This window comes from Octopus bimaculoides, chromosome 23, assembly GCF_001194135.2.
Source record: "Octopus bimaculoides isolate UCB-OBI-ISO-001 chromosome 23, ASM119413v2, whole genome shotgun sequence".
NCBI lineage: Eukaryota > Metazoa > Mollusca > Cephalopoda > Octopoda > Octopodidae > Octopus > Octopus bimaculoides.
Window position 1 is genome coordinate 17,946,516 of NC_069003.1, and position 18,512 is coordinate 17,965,027.

The window sequence follows — 18,512 nt, forward strand, 5'->3', positions numbered from 1 at the left end:
CAACAAGGACATAACAAAACAGTTGAATGTGTACTGTAAAACAGTGTTCAATACCTGGAAATGATACATGAAGTCTGCTACTGCCTCTAGCAAGCTAATTCCTGGTAGAAAATGATCAATTCATATCAAACAAACTGTTGGAGCTGTGAAGAAGCAAATGAACTGAAATCCCTGCAGGTATGCAAGACAAACTGCAAAAGCTCTTGATATTTCAAAATCGTCAATGCACGGGATTTTTAAAGAGGATTTAAAACTAACTGCATACAAGAAAAAATCCCAGCAGTTAATTTCAGCAGCTTCCAAGAAGAAATGGCTCGACAGGGGTAAAACCACATTAGCTGAGGGGAGGTGCACTGCTAACAAAGTGTTGATCTGGTCTGACAAGAAGATCTTCACTGTGGAGGCAGTTACCAACAAGCAGAATGACAGGCTTTATGCATGTAATACAGCTGACTTGCCCAAAGGTCGTCAGAAGACAGCTTCACTCATGGTGGTCACAGTTGCATCTGATGGGTCCAAAACTCCCTTGATCTTCATTGATGCTGGTGTCATGATCAACAGTGAAGTTAATGTGGAAATGTTGGATGGGAAAGTGTTACCCTGGGTCACAGAAACCTTTGGTGATCGTTACATCTTCACTCAATATGGGGCTCCAGCCCACACACCTAATTTGACACAGCGGTGGTGCAAAGAGCATTCCAGTGGTTTCTGGGACAAGACAATATGGCCTCCCTTAATCAATCCCATGGACTTTGCTATCTGGTCCACCTTAGAGAGTAATGTTTCTGCTCGCTCTTATTCAAATGTGATATTTATGAAGAAAGCCCTTCTGTCTTCATGGGTCAAGTTGGATGAAGAGGTGGTATGGTGCTCATGCAACTCAGTGACCACTCATTTGCAGGCTATGATCAAGGTGAAAGGTGGTCACTTTGAAATGTAATTACTGCAATGGATTGACAATTTACATTAGAACGTGTGTGCCAAATTTCATTATCCTACCTTAAGTTTATTTTGAATAATCATGAACTATCACTGGGTAAATATTTCTGGGATGCCCTGTATGTATAAGATTATCATCATTTAACATGTATTTTCCATGCTGGCATAGGTTGGATGGTTCAAGAGGAGCTGACCAGAGAGTTAGAGGACTCTGCCAAACTCCAATGTCTGCTTTAGCAAGGTCTCTATAGCTGGATACTTTTCCTAATGTCGACCACTTTACTGGATACTTTTTACATGGCATTAGTGAGGTCATCATGTGAATTGCAAGACAAGACACACAATGAAGGGGGTATAAAGGTGGCTTTATGATACATGTCATATGACTGATCACGCTATTGGATGTTGTTATATATATTGCTGCTTCACATCATTTTAGCTTTCAAATGATGCCACCCTGCTAGCTAGACAAGCAGGACAATATCTCCCCTGATTGGAAGGCTAATCTGTTGCAGGGTTATCCATTTACAGCTGAGTGGACTGGAGCAATGTAAAATGAAGTGTTTTGATCAAGAACACAACATGTTGCTTGGCCCAGAAATTGAACCCATGATCTAGTGATCAAGAGTGCAACACCCTTAACCATTAAGCCATGTACCTTCACATTCTATAATACACACACACACACACATCATATCTTATATCACCTTCTCCTAATTCCTCAGCTCCTCTCTCTCATTCAATAACTGACAATATAAAAATGACTCCTACGACTGGAGTCAACTTCCTGAATATTCACCTGTAGTAGTCGGGTAAAATTATGTGAACTCCTGAGCTAGGTTTACAAATATTTTTGTTTTCTGCGTTGGACATCATCCTGATTGAATCTGTGTAGGGTCCTGTTGCATTGATGACACAGCGAGCTTTTACTGTCCATTCTTCTCCTGAAGTATCAAATAGTAACAAACAGGAACACAAAAATATAATATACTTTCTGATGAATGACATTTAAAGATGACAATGACAGAGTCATGTTTATATATCACTTTATACATACATTTCATGGAAGATATACAATGTGTCCATATGGCGGATCATCTGTCACTTAACTTCAACAATATGCATTTCTTGTAATTTTGACAATTAATGTTCAGATGTTTGGCCAATTGAATTATCTGCTCATCAAATTAACAGAAATGTGGCTGAGTATTCAGCAGACTTGTAGTTTTAATCTTTATGAATTTATTAAAATAACTGTCATTACTTTTGTGCTGGTGTTTGGAACATAAAAAATTAACATGAAATTTTGATGGAAGAAGGTTTTAACTTATTTCACATTAAAACAGGAAATTTATATTGTAGCACCAGGGGCAGTCTTAGCTGAGTTACACATTGACTGATACAGTCACACAATAGTCCTTTTGTTACCATATTTCTGTTGAAATCCACAGCCTTTGTTTCACTTAATTGTGAAAAATAATAAAGAATTTACTAAAATAACCTTGTCATTATTTAATCTGGTGTTTGGAACATAAATTAATATGAAATTTTGATGGAAGGTTTTGGTTTCGATGACTTTAAAACAGGAATCTTAGCTGAGTTACAGAACAAAGACAGATAGGGTCACAAAATATTTAACCCATTTGTTATACTTTTCTTGGAATACAATGCTTTTGTTTCATTTACTTTTAAAAATAATGAATTTAGTAAAATAAGTTAGTCAGTTTAATCTGGTATTTGGAAAATAAACCAACATGAAATTTTGATGGAAGGTTTTAATTTAGATCACTTTAAAACAGAAAGTTTATATTATAGAATTAGAGGCAGTCTTTAAGTGATCAAGTTGTACAATATTTAATCCTTTTGTTACCATATTTCTGTTGAAATACACTGCCTTTGTTTCATTTAATTTTGAAAAATAATTATCATTATTATTAATCTGGTGTTTAGAACAAATTAACATAAAATTTTGATGGAAGGTTTTAATTTAGATCACTTTAAAACAGGACATTTATATCACAAAAGCAAGGCACTCTCAGGCAGATTGGTATTAAAAGGATTCCTATAATTCTCAAGTCAATCAACTGGACAATTCACGAAAGGTTGGACCCTTGAAATGCAGTTTCAATCCATCCGATAGGCTTTACCAATGTCTATTTACCCAATTTCACCCACAATACATCAGTCAGTTTGAGATTATGAAAGAAAACAATTGCCCAAGACAGCATGCTGTGGGTATGTATACAGGATTGCACGATTGTGAAGCAAACTTCTTAGCCACTCAACCATGCCTATATCTATGTGCATGTACATGTGTGTGTACATCTGTAGTGAATACTTCTATCGCCATTATATACAAACAAACCATCTTCTCTCACTATAAATAGTAACAAGTGTGGGCGTAGTAGAAAACAACTCATTCCCTGTCATCACCTGACTGATTATTATTTGAAGCGGCAACTGCCTCGTACCGTTCCCGCCAGAACGCAAAGTGACCAACCACAGCCCCTAATAAGGTCAAGTGATAGTGTTTTTCTGGAGCCTACCCTCAGCTATAAATAGCCTAGATTATACCCAGCAAATTTGTCGCGCCTCAGATCCTAGATCTGGCTGGCGTTGACCACACACGCGTAACACAGCAGCAACCAGTTTCCTGCGACGACATCGACACCATCATACAACTACGAACTACAAGCATTGCCCCCCGACGTCGCCAGCAGCAACACAACACTACGACTACCAGCATCGCCGCCAGCGTCAACACGACACTACGACTACCAGCATCGTCCCCGCCAGCGTCAACATGACTCTACACGTACACAAGCTACCAACAGCTACAACAACCGTTACACATCTATGTGTATATGTTTATTCATTTGTTTACTTCCACTTTTCCAGGCCAATATGGGTTAGATGAATACCTATTATTGAGACATTGTTTTAAAAGCAGTTGCTGCTCTTGTTTCTAACTTTCAACTGTTTTCTCAGTCAGTTATTCTTTTGTTCCACAAGTCTTTAAAAATACAGAGCTGGAGGATACTTTCTTGACATAGCATCACCTTTTTATTTCACTTTTGCTCAATGCTTTCATGCAAAGATGCAGAATGGAAACACCTACGTACACACACACACACACACAAGTATATATGCATGGTTGTGTATTAAGGAGTTTACTTCCTAACCACATGGTTTTGGGCTCAGCCCCACTACATGGAGCCTTGGACAAAGTGTCTTCTAAAGCTCTGCTCATAGGACTAAACAATAACAACAGATACTGACAGAAACTGTCAAGAGACAGAGTTGGGAAAGACAGAGAGAGAAAGAGAGAAGGGAGACAATGACAATAACCTGTAAGACAGTCTTTTACAATGGCACCACAGATCTTCTCTTTTCCATTTTCATCTTTTTCCTTCACTAAACTTTTTGCTTCTACACGGTTGGTCAAAGAGCCTCCCATCCTGATGGCTGTCATGGCCAGTACAATGTTCATCCGGGCATCTTCATGTTGACCTGGAATCAAAGTGAAATATGTGCTTATAATTTCTTGTTTGTTTGTATGTCTGCAATCAAAATCAAAGTGAGATGACATAGACAATGATTAATAGAAAAGGACATTTAGACACAGAATACCTCTTGTCAACCATGGGATTCAGAATCAGTGGTTTTGGTACATATAAATATGGAGGATTAGTGCAATAGAATTACTCCTCTGGATGGCTCAGTAATTGTAAATATCACTGAAGAAGAAGACATTATGAAGAAGGATATCTTACAACAGGAAAGACAACAAAGTTCAAGTGAGAGAGAAAAATTAATGACAAACACAGACAAGAGAAAAACAACGCAGATATATATCCAATCAACATCTACACACTGAATCTATCTATCTATCCAATCAATAGTAAGGAAGCTTCTATATGATTGTTCAACTTGCTAGAAATAAGTAGCAATCAAATCTCCCTCAAATCATACCCAACTATTATCATAAATATGGAATGGACACAATAGACAACACAGTTTCACCATATTCCTAAAAAGACAGGATGGTCAGAGTTGGAATGTCTGATCATAGGTTTGCTCAATCAATGTTAACTTAGAGTTATATAACAACAACAGCCACATCCTATGACTCTCTATGCAGTCAGTATTTTCAACATCCAGTTGTCTAGTTGCAAAAACAAACAAAAACAAAGAATAGAAACCAAGCTTACCGTCATAATAAACAAGAGCACCAACCAATTCATCTCTCTTCAACATTGGGAACAATTCCAGAGCCTTTGACTTGGACAGGAAATAGCTGCTTTTCAATTTCTGTTTTCCAGCCACGAAGTCATACATTTTAATTCCAGCCCAATAATAAGGCACTTGCCACCATCTAAATGACCATATGCCATTAATTAGTGTTTAATTAACATTAAATCAACAACAACAACATTCTATAATAAGCATTTAGAAACCACAATATTCACTTTGACAAAATTTCAGGATGTAAACACCTCAATTTATTTCAAAACACATTTTTTTTTATTTCAAATAAATTATAGAAACTATATGAAATGTTTTGATCTATTTAATCCCAATGAAATCTCTCTCTCTCTCTCTCACTCAAGATTTTTACTGATTCAAAAAGCTTATGAAAAACTGAATAATTTTCAAGATTTCCATATTATATATCAACATTTATGTCCACTTTCTCATGCTCACATGGCTCTGATTGAATTTGTTAAGGCAGATTTTCTATGACAGGAGGCTCTTTCTGTTACAAACTATATCAACCCATTTGCAAACAAGTTAGGTAATATTTCCCAGTTATTCATACATGAACAACACAAATGGTTGGACAGGTTTCCATGCAAGACTGCAAATGAATGACACTGCTTTCATGGCAGTGATACTTGTTTAGAATTAGTGTGGATGCCAAGACATGAAAACACAAACAGACAGACACACACACACATCATAGAAGAATCTTGTCCAAAGAACTGCACAGTGGGACTGAGCCTGAAACCATCTGATTGTAAAACAAACTTCTCAACCACATAGAGATGCCTACAATTGCAATCAGAAGATGCAGCACAAGGCCAGATAGCTGTGGGAAGCGATGACCTTCAGGAGGTAAAGGTGTATGTCTACTTAGGGTACACAGTAAATATATGCCAAGACATAGATGCTGAAATCTCAAGGAGAATAAGGACAGAATGGAAGGTATGCTCCAGACAAAGCTAGACAATACCATGTGTGCCAGACTCTTCAATAGCACTTTCTGTAAGTGACATGGACTATTACACACAGGATAGAACATTGATTGGCTACAACACAAAGGGCTATGGAAAGATCCATGCTAGGAACATCACTAAGAGAGCATATTTGAAATAAGATATTTCAAGAATGGAGTGGAGTGAATGATGTGATTGCAGAGTACTGAAAGCACAAGTTACACTGGGCCGGAAATGTCACAAAGCTCATAGACAACTTGTGCAGTTGCCAAGTGGTATCCAAGAGATCAGAAAAGGCTACTTGGAAGACCTCCACGATGATGGGAAGATGATTTAGTCAAGCAAATTGGATCAAGATGGAAAAGAATGGCACAATCAAGACAAAATTGAAAGTGCATTGTGATCAACAGTGTATAACAGCATCTGATGATCTGGTGATACTGTGACACTGTGATTATATAAACCAAAAGTAGTGGAGCATGGGAAAATAAAATTTTGCAGGGAAGGGAAATGTTACAAACCAGGCAGTGTAAGGAAGAAGAATGATCCAAAATGAGTGGAGACTTGGAAGTCCTCTGCTGACCTTGATAGTAAATATCACTTTCCACTTTTTACCACCGAAAGACCTGACCTCATCAAATGGTGCTAAGAAAGGAAGATGGGAAAGATGACAGTTTCCTAGGAAGCATACATCAAAGACATTTTTCTTTTATCTTTTACTTGTTTCAGTCATTAGGCTGCAGCCATGCTGGGGCACTGCTTTGAAGAATTTTCAATTGAATGAAATGACCACAGTACTTTTTTTCTTTTTAGGCCTGGTACTTATTCTATTGGTCTCTTTTGCTGAACTACTAAGTTATGGGGATGTAAATACATGCCAATTGTCAAGCAGTGGAGGAGACAAAAACACACACACACACACACATCATCATCATCATCGTTGTCGTTTAACGTCCGTTTTCCATGCTGGCATGGGTTGGATGGTTCGACTGGCGTCTGGGGAGGCAGGAGGCTGCACCAGGCCCCAATCTGATCTGGCAGTGTTTCTATAGCTGGATGCCCTTCCTAACGCCAACCACTCCGAGAGTGTAGTGGGTGCTTTTTACGTGCCACCAGCATACACACACACACATACACACATACATACATACATACATACATATATATATATATATATATATATATATATATATATATACACACACACACATACTTGATGGGCTTTTTTCAGTTTCTGTCTACCAAATACACTGAAAAGGCTTTGGTTGGCCCAAGGCTGTAATAGAAGACACTAGTCCAAGGTACCATGCAGTGGGACCGAACACAGAGCCATGTGGTTGGGAATTAAGCTTCTTACCACACTGCCATACTTGCACCTTTACACAAGACAGAAAATATGGTAAGTTGGTTGAACTCTATGCAAACAATGGACATGAGACAATTATGCCTTCCTGTAGAGATAAGTATTAGGGGATTTGTTGGAACCAGGGTACACTTGATACTCATGAGTCTTGCACTAACAAGGAAGGATAGAAAAAGATGTTATCAGAAAATCATTGGAAGTCACTGAGAAAGCAAACCATGAAATCTGGCTCAAGAAAGAGCACAAGCAGTGCAACAAGAACAAACATTGAGGATGATAGAAACATCTGATCCAGTGTCACAACATCTGACTCAACAGAGCTCTTGCTTTTGTGTGGTTGTTTTGTCACCTACATTGGTGGGTGATCTCTGGCAGCCCTGATGTGACAGGGAAAAGGACTGAAACACTTAGAGAACTGCTTCACTGCATTTGGAGAGTGTACAGCAACACCCTCAGATCACAAGTATTTACTTTAAATGTGTGTGTGTGTGTGTGTGTGTGTGTGTGTGTGCGTGTGTGTGTGTGTGTATTATATATATATATATATATACATATATATATATATTCACACACCCACTTTACAAAACTATATAAAAATAGGACTATCCACATTAAAAAAAAAGCATATATAAAAATATGAACACACACATCTCATCTAAAACTAAAGATTTATGTATCTATAAAAAATTCATATATGTGTGTGTGTGCATATGCATGTGTGTGTTTGTATGTATGTATGTATGCATCCTACTAAACTGCCCAACCCATAGCAGCAGGGACAACAGACATGAACTGATAGTGATAATGACTTTATATCACAAAAAAAATATATTTACATTTTTATTTCACCCACAAGGAAGGTTTGTAATATTTCAATCTACTTCAGATCTTCTGGTTTATGTTACATTGTGCAAAAAATCTCTCTCTCTCTCTCTCTCTCTCACACACACACACACACACAGCTATCAGGCCATAAATATATTCACTTTACTTAACACATGTACTGAGTACTCACTTGAACTAAACTCTTCCAAGTCAGATATCAGTAACACTGTGTGTGTGTGGTGGGGGGAGTAATTACAATATATTTCTACAACATTCAGTCAAGTATTATCAAAACTAAACATGAATAACCAACTAATATTACATCAACTATAATTAGAGATAAGTCTGTTTAGATTTCTGCTTCTTACGTTTAATTAAAAATTGCTGGTTGATAACATTTTAATATTTCTGAGGAAAAATGCAGCAAGCTGGCAAAATAGTTTGCACAGAGGGCAAAATGCTTAGAAGCATTTTGTCTGTCTTTACATTCTGAGTTCAAATTCTACTGAGGTTGACTTTGCCTTCCACCTTTCCAGGGCTGATAAAATAAGTACCAGTCAAGCACTGTAATCAACTTTGGCCCCTCATCTAAAACTGCTGGCATTGTGCCAAAATCTGAAACCAGTATTACATTGGCTATAATTAGAAATAGCTTTCTTTAGAATTTATGTTTCTAACACTTAATCAAATACTAGTAGCAAAAAACATCGTAATATTTCTGAGAAACTAATAAAAAAAGATTAAAATTAACTCATAATATAGGTACAGGCATGGCTATGTGATTAAGAAGCTCACTCTGCAAGGATGCAGTTTTGGGTTCAGTCTTACTCTGCAGCACCAGGCTGACCAATGCCCTGTGAGTGAATTTGGTAGGCAGAAACTCTGTGTGTGTGTGTGTGTGTGTGTGTGAAAACAGGAAAATTTCAAGGTGTTATTTATTGCCCATTACACATTTCATTTGCTAATTGGAGTTACATGTATATCAGTGTGTGTGTGTGTGTGTGTGTGTGTGTGTAAATATATATATATATTCTTTTCTTCTTTTACTTATTTCAGTCATCTGACTGTGGCCATGCTGAAGCACTGTCTTAAAGGGTTTTAGTTGAAGAAATCAATCCTAGGACTTATTCTTTGCAAGCCTAATACTTATTCTGCTGATCTCTTTTCCCAAACCACTAAGTTACGGGGATGTAGAACACCAGCACCAGCTGTCAAGCAGTGGAGAGAGGACAAACACAGACACAAACACACACGTATATATATATGTGTGTGTGTCCAGCATTTGTCATGATGGATCACTAGCCACTACACATTATTTATTTTCTCTCCTTGTTTCTTTCTGTGGAAGAGCACAGGCTCGAAACATTAAAGACTTTTTCACTTCTCAAGCGTTAAAGTAATACATCTGTTTGTTGTCTACACCACCTGTCTTCGTCTTTTGTTTTTTTGTGAATCCCCCACCCCTTATATATATATATATATGACAGGCTTCTTTTAGTTTCCATCTACCAAATCTACTCACAAGACTTCGGTTGGCCTGGGGCTATAGTAGAAAACACTTGCCCAAGGTGCCAAGTGGTTGGGAAGCAAGCTTCTTATCACACAGCCATGCCTGTGTGTATATATATATATATATATATATATATATATTACATGGAAAAATGCAAGCAAGAAAAATAATATTCTTAAGATTATAAATATGAAAAAGTACAGGACAAGTTATTAACACTTGGTAAAGTTCAGGAGAAGTTATTACATCTGGTAAAGTACAGAAGAAGAAAATTTTTACTTAAAATATTGCAGCTAAAGATAAAATTTCAAATATGTTTAGATTTAGAAAATATTAGCTTTTATTAAAACTAAAAATTTTATTGCAAGTTATTCTATTTGTTATTACTTGTTCAATTAAAAATTAAAAATAACTCAATCAAAATATTTTATCTTTAGCTGCAATATTTCAAGTAAAAATTTTCTTGTTCTGTACTCTACCAGATGTAATAACTTCTCCTGGACTTTTCCATGTGTAATAACTTGTCCTGTACTTTTTCAGATCTTAAGAATATTAAGAATATTGTTACTCTTGCTCACATTTTTCCATGTAATCCATGTTTTTTTCCAGGCTATGCTATTATGCTAATTAATAATGTGTCAAATGTGTCAATTAGCAGTGTCATTGATAATTTTTTCCTTACCTCAATGATGCTGGTGACATATATAAAAAATCCCCTAGAACTATATTCATAACAAAGTATAGAACTATATTATCACCCTCAAATTTGAGAAACAAACATTTTTTTCCCATGTTTTTAAAATAAAAAAGTTAATTATACTTGGATCCAATTTATTTTTCATGATATTTTACCTCACAACTTTTTTGATACAAATTTTTGTCGCATAGAATCAAAACTATGAAAGTTTTCATGCTTTTTTCTATCACTGAAGCTAAGACAAATATATTTTACTTTTGAAACAAAAAAAAGTTATTTAGATCTAAACTTGATTGGTGGCATTATTTACTCTCTTATAATAATGTTGCTACAAATTTTGTTGTAAAATTTTTTCTACTGGACCAAATCTCAATTTTTTATGCCAAAATGTAGCTAGGGACCAGTCCTCTTCAAAACTGTTAATGGTTTTCCATTTGGTTAAAAACCAAATTAGCAACAAGCTCTTAAAGGTGCTGCATGTGAGTAAATTGTGGCCTTAAGAATATTATTTAACTTCTACCGTAGTTGAATGATATCATCATAATCATCATTTAATGTTTGTTGTCCATGCTGGCATGGGTTGGACAGTTTGACCAGGGCTGGCAAGCTGGAAGGCTGCACCAGACTCCAGTCTGTTTTGGCATGGTTTCTATGGCTGGATGCCATTCCTAATGCCAAGCACTCTGAGAGTGTAATGGGTGCTTTTACGTGCGACTGGCATGGGTACCATTTGCATGACACCGGTATCTGCCATGACTGCAGTTTTACTTGGCTTGATGGGTCTTCTTCTCAAGCATGGAATAATGCCAAATGGACTTGGTCATTGCTGCTGTAAGGGCCAACACTTGAAGCCCGGCACAATGTCAAATGGTCTCAGTCTTTACCTCCGTGAGGCTCAACATTCAAAAGATGCTTTTATGTGCCATCGGCATAGGTACCATTTGCATGACACCAGTATCTGCCACAACTGCAATTTTACTTGGCTTAATGGGTTTTCTCAAACACAACATAATGCCAAAAGTCTTGGTCATTGCCTCTCTGAGGCCCAACATTCGAAAGAAGCTCAATCACTTTGCCTCCATGAGGCTCCATGTTTGAAAGGTGCTTTTTACATACTACCTGCATGGATGTTGGTTGCGTGACACCAGAATCAGCCATGACAGTGATTTCACTTGGTTTGATGTGTCTTCTCAAGCACAGCAAATCACTAAAGGTCTCGGCCATTAGCCATTATCTCTGTGAGGCCCAAAGTTCGAAGATCATGCTTCACCACTTCGTCCCATGTCATCCTGGGTCTAACTTTACCACAGGTTCCCTCCACAGTTAGGGATCGGCAGTTCTTTAAGCATCACATGACCATACCAACGAATTCGTCTTTCTTGCACACCACATCTGATGCCTTTTATGCCTAACTTTTCTCTCAAGATGCTTACACCCTGTCAAACAGGCACACTGATATTGCACATTCAGTGAAGCATACTGGCTTCATTTCTTTCAACTCTACACATATCCTCGGCTGTCACAACCCATGTTCCACTGCCATGAAGCATAGCTGTTCATACACAGGCATCATACAATCTGCCTTTCACTCTGAAAGAGAGGCCCTTTGTTGCCAGCAGAGGCAGGAACTCTCTAAACTTTGCCCAGCTTAATCTTATTCTGACAGCTATGCTCTTGGAGCATCTGCCTCTGCTACTAACTTGATCACCTAGGTAACAAAAGTTAACTACTACCACTAGCTTACTCTCATGGCAGTTGATGGAGCCTATTTTCTGTACATTTTTAGTGTTTATTGCACCTGTACATCTACCACAGACAAAAGCTATTTTCCCTGTTAACTTTCCTCTGATATTGCTGCACCTTTTATGTGTCCAAAGCTTACACGGTGCATCTCATAGAGTTACTACCTACACCTTTTCTACAGACTAAGCAGGGTCATCTACCTGAAGGGTCCTACTTACTATGACTTTGGTTTTTGGTAGGTTAACTCTAAGGCTCTTCAATTCAAGACTTTACTTCCATACCTGAAACATCTTCTCTAGTTCTGATAGTGATTCAGCATGCATATATATATATATATATATATATATATATATATATATATATATATATATATATATATATATATATATATATACATACATACATACATACATATACACACAAATATACACACACATTTACTAACACAAACATCATCATATCATTACCACATGCTTAGACAGACACAACCTGTATTTACATTCAGTACAGTGATACATATATTTTAACTTACAATACTGCTTTTGTTTTTTGTATAAATTGTGTGTGAGAAGAAACCAGTTTCAATAATGTCTCTACTAGCATTCGTATTTGAAATCCAATTTTCTCTACAAAAATTGTTTTATTTATATATTTATATGTACACGTATTTTTTGTTTTTATATATGTACATAATTTATGTATCATTGTACTGAATGTATCTAAAGTTTGTGTCTAATGATGATGATGATAATGGTAGTGTGTGTGTGTGTCTACGTAGGTGTGTGTGGGGGAAGTATGTTTGGGATATGTATGCGATAATGTGTGTAAATGTGTGTACATATGTGTATGGATATGTGTGTGGAGTTGTATATATGTACATTGATGTATGTGCATATATATATATATATGTACACTTATTACTCCAATCCATAACTATCACCTTTTTTTGTATTGCTTGATTCTCTGTCTGAAGAATTTCTAATAGATCACTTTCATGTTTATCCTACATGTACAATTCTGCAATTTCTATCAGCAAATGAAATACGTGTAATGGTGAATAAATAATATCAAACATTTTTTGCAATCTCCTGTTTTGATGTATAATTTACTCCGCAAATCATATTTTCAGAATTTTCAACTCTTATGCATACCTCATATATATATGACATCTACATAAAGAATTGGAATAATGGAATACTGGAATAAGTACATGCGCTTCAAGAGGATACAGCTTGGATTTTAACTCTATCTACACACACACACACACACACACACACACACACACATACACATATATATATATATATATATATATATATATATATATATATATATATAGGTAAAAGGTAAAGACCCTCTTCCATCATGGACGACCATAGGATTACACTGAGAAATTTTCCCTCCAAGGCACAAGTCTGGGCAAGGTTGTTTATGGGAGACCGGCAGTCGCCTATGCATATCAGCCTCCTCTCTCCATGCCACTGATGTCATCCAAGGGAAAGGCAAAGGCTGATACAGCTTGGTTCCAGTGATGTCACAAATCATTTCTACAGTTGAGTGAACTGAAGCAACATGAAATAAAGTGTATTGCTCAAGAACACAACACACAGCTTAGTTCAGGAATCAAACTCACTACCTCATGATTGTGAGCTCTAACCATTGAGCCATGTGCTTTCACACACACACATATATATATATAGGCACAGGCGTGGCTGTGTAGTTAAGAAACTTGCCTTGCTGCCACATGGTTCCAGTTTCAGTTCCACTGTGTAGCAGCCCATCATGTGTGTGTGTATTTGTCTCCCCACTCATACACCTCTTGACAATTGGTATTTGAGGATGTAAACATCCCCATAACTTAGAAGTTCAACAAAACAGACAGATAAAATAAATACCAGACATATCAAAAAATAAAGTACTGGGGGTGAAACAAGAGGTAAAAGAAACACATCTATTACTCCCTTTTGACCCCAGAGCCCATACAAAATTTCCTACCACCCACTTTGAAAAGTCCTGCTCTAAATGGTAGCTCAACCTGCTAAAAATAGTAACTAAGTCTCTCTCTCTTTCTCTCTCTCCCTCAAAGCACACCCTTCTGTCTTACAAAAACTAAAAGTAAAGAGACATTGGACAATATATTCTCAGATATCCCAGATACATCTATAACTGAAAACAGTTTGGATGGTCATGAATGGAACCCTTTTGATCCTAAGTCTGTTCCATCAGGGCTGATTTGAGGCAGCTAAAATCCCCCAATGATTTTGAGATCCTTTTACACAATGGCCCTTCCCCTCATCCCAAATACTGTTAGTGCTAGAACGAGATTCTTCCAAAGTTCCTTAGACATACCTGCATTTTAACACTAGAGAGACATATGGAATAGCCCTTAACTCGTGATGGGGGTACTGTATGGGTACTGTTGTAACATACAATGTTTTAGGTATTTTAAAACAGGAAAAGCCTATCCCTGTCTAGGTTCCAACACAAGTTTCTTACAAAGAGGAGTGAAAGAGAAAGAAAGCAAGAAAGAGAAAAAGAGAAAGGAGAGAAAGATAAGGAAGAAAGACATAGAAAGGTAAAAAGGATGAGTAAGAAAGAAGATTCAACCCTAGGATTTGACTGGTACTTTGTCAACTCTGAAGAGATAAAAAGGCAACACTGACTTGGGTGGAGGTTGAACTCAAAGAGCCAGATACTAGAATTTATAGCACAAGGCTTGACAGGCTAACTGCCAATTTCCCTGATGATACAGTTTTGAATTCTGATTACATGAGAACATAACTGGTAGAGCATCTTACAGACCAAACATCATTCACCATTTAATGTCCATTTTTCATGCTGGGTTGGATAAAAGGAGTTGGCAAACCAAAGGACTACACCAAACTCTGCTGTCATAGTTTTCATGGTTGGATACCCTTTCTAACGTGAACTACTTTTACAGAGTGGACTAGGTGCTTTTCACATGGTACCAGCACCAGCGAGGTCTGTTTTGGCATGGTTTTTACAGCTGGATGCTCTCCTTAAACAACTTAATATTTGGTTACATCGTTTTACATCTAGATTTTGGGTTCAAATCTCACCCAATTATACTTTAACTTTTGTCTTTCCAAGATAAAAAAAGAAGTAGTTGGGGTGGAGTTTGGAAAGAAGTGGAGGATTCAAATATATCCAAGAATTTGATGACTAATAGTTCAATGGCAGAGAGAAACCAGTGAAAGAAAGAATAAAATACAAAAAGAAGAAAAGAGAAAAACACAGGAATGAATGGAAGGAAGGAAAGGATGAAAGAAAGGAAGGAAGGAATAAAAAATACTCCTCCCAAAGAAGATGTTTTGCAAGAGAGAAGTGGTCAAACTTTTTTGTTTGTTTTGAAGGAAATTAGAGAAAGATCACAGGGAGAAGTGCATGTTAAAAAATGGTCAGAACTTACCTATACAGTGGCAACATAATGGGGAAAGCATAAGCTAAGTGCGGTGCTATTTGTATCAAGTTTGACCTCTCAATTAAAGCTTCCTTAACCATTTTATACTGAAAATAAAAACAGACTATCACAAAATATCCTGGACAAGATCAGTAACAGAACAACAAGAACATGTGCGCATACACAGCAGAGATCAATGTCAATCTGTGCCAAGCAGCTTCACTCTATGGCAACAGTTTGGATAGTTATTGATCAGACCTCGTATATATATTTTAATCAACACTAAGTCATCATAAATTAGGTCTGGTATCTCTCATAAACCAGTGAAGTTAATGATTGAACACTGTTGATCAACACAAAATAACAGCAACAATCAGGTTTGAAACCACAAATATAGTATTTTAAATACTCAGCTCTCCACAAGCTCTCTTCATAGGAACAATGCTTAGTTCTGTATACATGTATACTAATGATTAAAAGTATTCCAGTTGTGATCATCTCACCTGTTTCTCAGACACAGCCTATCTAAGACTTCATTATTCATTATATTTTCTGTTCTCTTTTTGAAGATTGAAGATATAAAATGATGATGATAACAATAGTGGTGGTGATGATGGGATACGATACATGGAAGATTGGGTTGTTATTTCTAGCCAATCAAGTGACAACGTTGAGATTCCCTCTTATGTATTCCAGTAATTGTTTAGCCCCAAGCCATATCTGATCCAGCAGCAAACCTATGATCAAAGATAATCATTCCATGACCTTCCAATCAATATATCTAGGACTATTGTTTTTCAATGTGTCCTTTGGTTTAGCTCTCCCTTTTCTTAATTATTCAGAAACAAGAAACAAACTTATGCTAATTGTTTGTTAAAAAATTTATTGTTTTCTTTTTCTCCTCTTTAATGACTTTATCAGAGGAGGGAGTGTCCATATAGTCTTTAGTCATATTCTCTTCTATTGGTGGTTTTACTTGAATAGAGAATATGACCAAAGACTGCGTGTACTCCAGCCCATGCAGCTGTGGTAGGTTCTACAAAGGCGAAACATGCCATCCCCTCAAAATAAGGGTAGACTAACATCGTAAAGCTGTGACATGAGGAGATATTGATAAAATGGGTGTACCTGATCATGTATGGAAAAATGGAGACCACCTCCCCCTGTGGGATGAAGTTAAAATAATAAACAGAACAGCACTGGAAAATATGAAAATTAAAAGAAGCAGCACATATGCTAGGACATAATAACCTCCTAAGCAGACCTAGTGCAGATATGAGTAGCATATGGAAAATAGGATAGGAAAATATTAGATTTATAAGCCCTAAAATTCACTCTATAACTGCCCACGGGCATACAGTGTAGTGGTTAAGAGCACAGGCTACTAACCCCAAGATTCCGAGTTTGATTCCAGGCAGTGACCTGAATAATGATAACATCGAAAAATACCTTAGGAGTAAGAACCCAGGTTCGAAATTTCCCCAAGACACCTGATGAAGGCTGGAGGGTATATCAGCTAAAACTCTGTACTTACAACAAACAAGATGAGGACAAATATCCATCAAATGTAAATAATGTATTATCATCATCATCAGCAGCAGCAGCAGCATAATTATCAGCATTTATAGTGTTTGTGTGAAAAGGTTTGCTAAGTAAACAGGGAGAGAGAGATAATTAGCAAATTGCAGAGACGTGCAAGAGTAGCTGTGTGGTAAGAAGTTTGCTTCCCAGCCACATGGTTCCAGGCTCAGACCCGCTGTATAGCACCTTGGGCAAGTGTCTTCTACTACAGTTCCAGGCTGATCAAAGCCTTGTAAGTGGATTTGGTAGACGGAAACTGAAAGAAGCCTGTTGTGTGTGTGTATTTGTCTAAGTCCATGACTGCTTTTGGCTACAATGAACCAGAGAGGTTACAATCATTTTTAACAATCATCATCATTTAATGCCTATGTTCCATGCTGGCATGGGTCAGACAGTTTGACAGGATCTGATGGCTCCAAGGTCTGATATTATGCTCCAATGTCTGCTTTGGTATGGTTTCTATGGCTGGATGCCCTTCCTAATGCTTTATAGCAGGTACTCAGTGCTTTTTTGTGCCACCAGCACTAACCAAAATATAAATTTACCTGTTCGTAATCTAAATTAAATACAGCCTTCTGTAGATACCGTACACCTCCATGAATCAACTTTGTACTTCGGCTACTGGTCCCAGATGCAAAGTCATATTTCTCAATCATTGCAGTCTTCAAACCTGAAAGTAGAGAGAAGTACTAAGATGAATAGCATTCAGATTCATAAGCCATTAAATAATTAGTAATTTGTTAATTATTAGCCTAGTTGTTAGGGCACTGCACTCACAATCACAGGTTGGATTCCTGGACCAGGCAGTGCATTGTGTTCTTGAGCAAAACTTTTCATTTCATGTTGCTCTGCAATCAGTTCAACATCTGACATGTGCACCTATGCAGGCAATGTTGACTTAAAGTGGGGAGTGGGTTAATGTACAACACAAACATTCAATTACTGTAAACTTGTGGTTCTCAACCATTTTTTTTTTTATCTATGGAGCCTTTTGATAACTATCTGATGTTTAAAAACTAGTTTTATACATACTTCTTTCAAAATTCCTATTTTGTTTTCCATGCATTAACTTGTGTAGGTTGAACTATGTAAAATGTTTGAGAAAGAAACACAGCTGTTTCTTGCAATAATCCATCTAAAGCAAAATTTTTCAACGACTCTTCATATACTAAAGTGGGTTCCCAATTTACTATTTTGGTTGCATGAACTCCCAAAAA

At 37.0% G+C, this 18,512-nt stretch overlaps 1 protein-coding gene across 1 annotated transcript in view; it reads right to left on the reverse strand.

Annotated features, from left to right (window-relative positions):
• The window catches only part of LOC106870772 (glycerol-3-phosphate dehydrogenase, mitochondrial), a 48,939-nt gene extending 30,978 nt beyond the window's left edge, over window positions 1–17,961 (reverse strand). The window contains exons 1-5 of the mRNA XM_014916969.2: window positions 17,841–17,961; window positions 15,724–15,821; window positions 5,151–5,314; window positions 4,288–4,449; window positions 1,739–1,883 (exon numbers count right to left, since the gene is read on the reverse strand). Coding sequence (XP_014772455.1) covers window positions 1,739–1,883; window positions 4,288–4,449; window positions 5,151–5,314; window positions 15,724–15,821; window positions 17,841–17,951 — 680 coding nt within the window. The 5' untranslated portion in view covers window positions 17,952–17,961. The remainder of the gene's footprint in view (window positions 1–1,738; window positions 1,884–4,287; window positions 4,450–5,150; window positions 5,315–15,723; window positions 15,822–17,840) is intronic.
• Window positions 17,962–18,512: the final 551 nt, after the last annotated feature.